Below are 3,971 nucleotides of genomic sequence, written 5' to 3'. Positions count from 1 at the left end.
TCAAGCAATTAACATTTCTCCAGATATACACTATTCACACAACAATACAAGCCCTATTTTTTAATCATAGTTCTGGATAATGCTCAGTCTAATTCAATTAAGTCTAAAGACTTTCCCAACTTAGTTCACTAAGCTCTAACTTTTCTTTCCTATTGATAGTCCCATGAGAGGCCTTCCCGGACCACCTAGTCTGCAGAAAAGCTCATCATCATGTTACACAGTTGTAATTTCTCCATCAAACACATAATACCAAAAATAATCCTTTTCATGTAGTTATGTACCTACTGTCTTACCCCTGATTTTACATTGTAATTTCCAAGAAATGAAGACCTTGTCTGATTCACAATTGTGTCCCCCAGAGTCTAGATCTCAGTCAGCATCTATTAGATGAATGGATGGTTTCCCATCTAGTCATGGTGACCATTGAACTTGAGAAGCATCATGAAGGCCTAGAAGATCAACTTTCTTTTGGTTGCCATAGTTTTCACAACAGCAACAATGAACTTGTTTAAAGCAAAGCTACTTTCCACTTCTCTATTTCTTCTCTATTTTTACAATGCAAACTAAGATACCCAAGGTCACCTGCACAGTATATAGTACTATAACCAAGCTAAAATGCAGGGCTTGTAATACTATGCGCAATAATGAAAACCTGTAAGTAACCCACACGTCCACACGTCCTATAGCTGGTGAATGGATAAACAAACTCTGACACTGGCATACAAAGCAATGCTTCTTTGCAATTGAAAAGAAAGAACTATGGATATGTACAACTGCATGAATGACGCTCAAAAACATTCTGCTGCATGAAGTCAAATGTAAAAGACCACAGACAGTAAGATCCTATTTACATGAAATTCTAGAAAAAATTGTAGTGACAAAAAGGAAAGGGTAGTTGCCTATGGTCAGGGTTGGGGAAGAGATTAAGTATGAAAGTGTTTAAGGAAGCTTTGGGGGGAGAACTGTCTGTCTTCTATCTTTTTTGTAACTGTATGTTCGTATTTAAGGCATAAAACACAATAGCAAGTCAGGCAACGGTGAGATAATCTGACTACCAGTTGCTCTCCTTTTGCCTGGGAGAGTCCTTTCTAGTTCACAACTAGGTCATTTATTTTCCCTATAAAGCCATCTGACTTTGTGGTCTTCAAATTAAACTAGTGTAGCAAAGAAAAAAAAATAGAAACTCTCATACCTTACACAGAGCTGTATTTGTGTTTAAGGCATTGATCTATACATCTTAATCGTTCCTACAATTACACAAATTAACCTATCCATCTCCTCAGTGGTTATTGTGCATGTGTGTGGTGGTAGAAGGGAATCTCTCTTGGGGAATTTTAGTATGCAATACAATTGATTGTGGTGGTGTTCCCACAATTGTGTACAATTACCAAAATGCATCAAAGCATATGCTTAAGATTGATGAATTTTATCATACGTGAGCGATATCCCAAACAGCAAAAAAGAGGGAAAAGTTCAAGACTGGTTTAAAAATGCACGTTTCTTTGCAGACTTTAAAAGTTACTCGGTGTGTAAAGACAAAAGAGTAGTTGATTGTTTACTTGACCAGGATACGTGTCCACAGCACAGGCAAGATTTAAGATGCACTTTTGTTTGCTGTCATGTATCAGTGGCCCGTGGAATCAAATGGGAAGAAAGGATCCCTTTCTCTCCTGCTGTCCTGACTCCACTGAGAAGCCTCATGATCCCAGGGCCAGGCTGGTGCTGATGTGGCTGAACTGATGGTTTACGGCTGGCATTTGTTTGGGCAGGTGGCCACTCCAACTTGTCAGTCCCCACATTCTGCTGGTGGGTGAATATTTTGAAAATCTTTACTGCATGTGACAGCAACTGTAAAACTATTTAAATTTCTGAAGCACGTGCACACACACACACATACATACACACCCCTTCTTTAAAGCCAGCAGCTGTGTCCTGGAAAGAGAAAGAATCTGAGAATCAGGCGTCCCATCACTTATTCCAGGCAATACCAAACTTTTTCCTACAGGACTTCAGAGAGTAGATTTTTCATCCCCTCTCTGTTTTCCTGTCTGTAAACAGGCATTCATCATTCCTGCTCCCTGTAGGTCTCATGTAATTTTGCTATAACCATTTCAAAGTTGGGGGAGGGGAGGATGTTACTGGGCTTGTGCTCAGATCATTCAGGGGGGCGGCTGCTCCCAGAGCTAGGAGTCAGGATGTCAAGGTTGAGTCTGTGGATAGTCATTTGTCATCAGAACAGAAGGTGGGATCACAGGTGTGGGGTGACAATTTAAGATGCTTCAGAGACTGGGTGAATGGACCTCCTGTCACAATATTTCATGGCCTCCAGCCTCTGTGTTGATAGATGATGGTGATGTGAAGAGATCCTATTTGTCACCCTGTTTTTGCTGTTTGTTTTTATAACAAGTTCAAAGACTTAAAAAGTTCTAACCTGTTTTTTTGCAATATTTTCCTTCTCCTAAATCCCCAAAATAAATATCATGAGGTTTGCAAATGCAGAGGTTGTAAATTGAAGGTCACTGGGTCACATCTCACCAATACACATATGGTGTTTGGCCATAAAGGTTTTGGATAGTGGCCGATACTTGAAAACCTGATATTGTTACATTAAAATTTACATTAAAATGGGATTTATAGCTTCTCTTAGAAAATGGAGTATCTGGCAGCACTGAGCCCTTTTTATACAAGGCAATGGTGAGATGATCTAACAGTTGCCCTCCTTTCCCTGGGAGAGTGTTTCTAGTTCACATCTGGCTCATTTATTTATGTTATTTGCCCTGTATAGCCATTTGAGTTTGTGATCTTCAAATTAAGCTTGAATTTTAGAAACAAAATTTGGAAACTCTCATTCCTTAAACAGATGGAGCTGTATTTGTGTTAAATGCTCAGTTGGGATCACAGGTGACTGAAAATAACAGAATATCTAAGGATAGCAACATAAACATATCCAAGTCTTATTTGTAACTCAAAAGAATCCAGGATTGCTGTGGATCCTCACTAACACTGACGGGGAGCTAGCCTCTTTCTTTCTTTCTCTCTGCATTTTTAGCTGGTTGGTTTTGTTGCTCATGTCTGTTGCCTCATGGTTGCAAGATAGCTGCCATGCCTCCAACCACAGATCTATATTCCAAACAGGAAAAATGAACTATATCAGAAAAAAAATTTTTTCAGAAAACATAAGCTTATTTCCCAGTCCAGAAGGTACCTCATAGCCACTATCACCTTCAAGGAAGCATGGAAAAGTAGAAACATTGCAGCACTGAATATCAGGTTCAAGGAAGAGTGAATAAAACACAACTTTTTTCAGTCACTAGGATCTGTATTCAAGTTCTAACTTAATCACCTACTACTAGCATTTCCTTGGACAAGTGGCATAGCTTTCCTAGCCCTCGGTTTCTCACTTGGTAAGTAGGAGTAATAATAGTACATGTTGTGTAAGATTTTCATGGGATTTATTGTGTTACTATGAGGTAATTATCATAGTACCTGGCATACAGTTGGCAATCATAAAAGGTGATGATGATGGTGGTGATGGTGATGATAGTGATGATGGTGATGATGGTGGCAGTGATGAAGTTGATGATAATAATGGTGTTGATAGTGATGATAATGGTGATGATGGTGATGATGATAATGGTGATGAAGGTGATGATAATGATGGTGTTGATAGTGATGATAATGGTGATGATGGTGATGATAATGATGGTGTTGATAGTGATGATAATGGTGATGATGGTGATGATGATGGTGATGAAGGTGATGATAATGATGGTGTTGATAGTGATGATGATGGTGATGAAGGTGATGATAATGATGGTGTTGATAGTGATAATGATGGTGATGATGGTGATGATAATGGTGATGAAGGTGATGATGATGATGGTGTTGATAGTGATGATAATGGTGATGATGGTGATGATAATGGTGATGAAGGTGATGATAATGATGGTGTTGATAGTGATGATAATGGT

General features: G+C 39.0%; 1 protein-coding gene across 1 annotated transcript in view; it reads left to right on the top strand.

Annotated features, from left to right (window-relative positions):
- Positions 1-3,497: 3,497 nt before the first annotated feature.
- LOC100959779 (transmembrane protein 132D) overlaps positions 3,498-3,971 on the top strand; it is a gene marked incomplete at its 5' end in the record, with an annotated part of 45,346 nt that continues 44,872 nt past the window's right edge. The window contains one exon of the mRNA XM_012809020.2: positions 3,498-3,969. Within this exon, the coding sequence (XP_012664474.2) occupies positions 3,498-3,969 (472 nt within the window). The remainder of the gene's footprint in view (positions 3,970-3,971) is intronic.

The sequence above is a fragment of the Otolemur garnettii genome, unplaced genomic scaffold (assembly GCF_000181295.1).
Source record: "Otolemur garnettii isolate 467f Iridium unplaced genomic scaffold, OtoGar3 scaffold00099, whole genome shotgun sequence".
In the NCBI taxonomy this organism is placed as follows: Eukaryota; Metazoa; Chordata; class Mammalia; order Primates; family Galagidae; genus Otolemur; species Otolemur garnettii.
The sequence above is the reverse complement of the archived record's forward strand: the minus strand, read 5'-3'. Positions and strand labels throughout refer to the sequence as shown.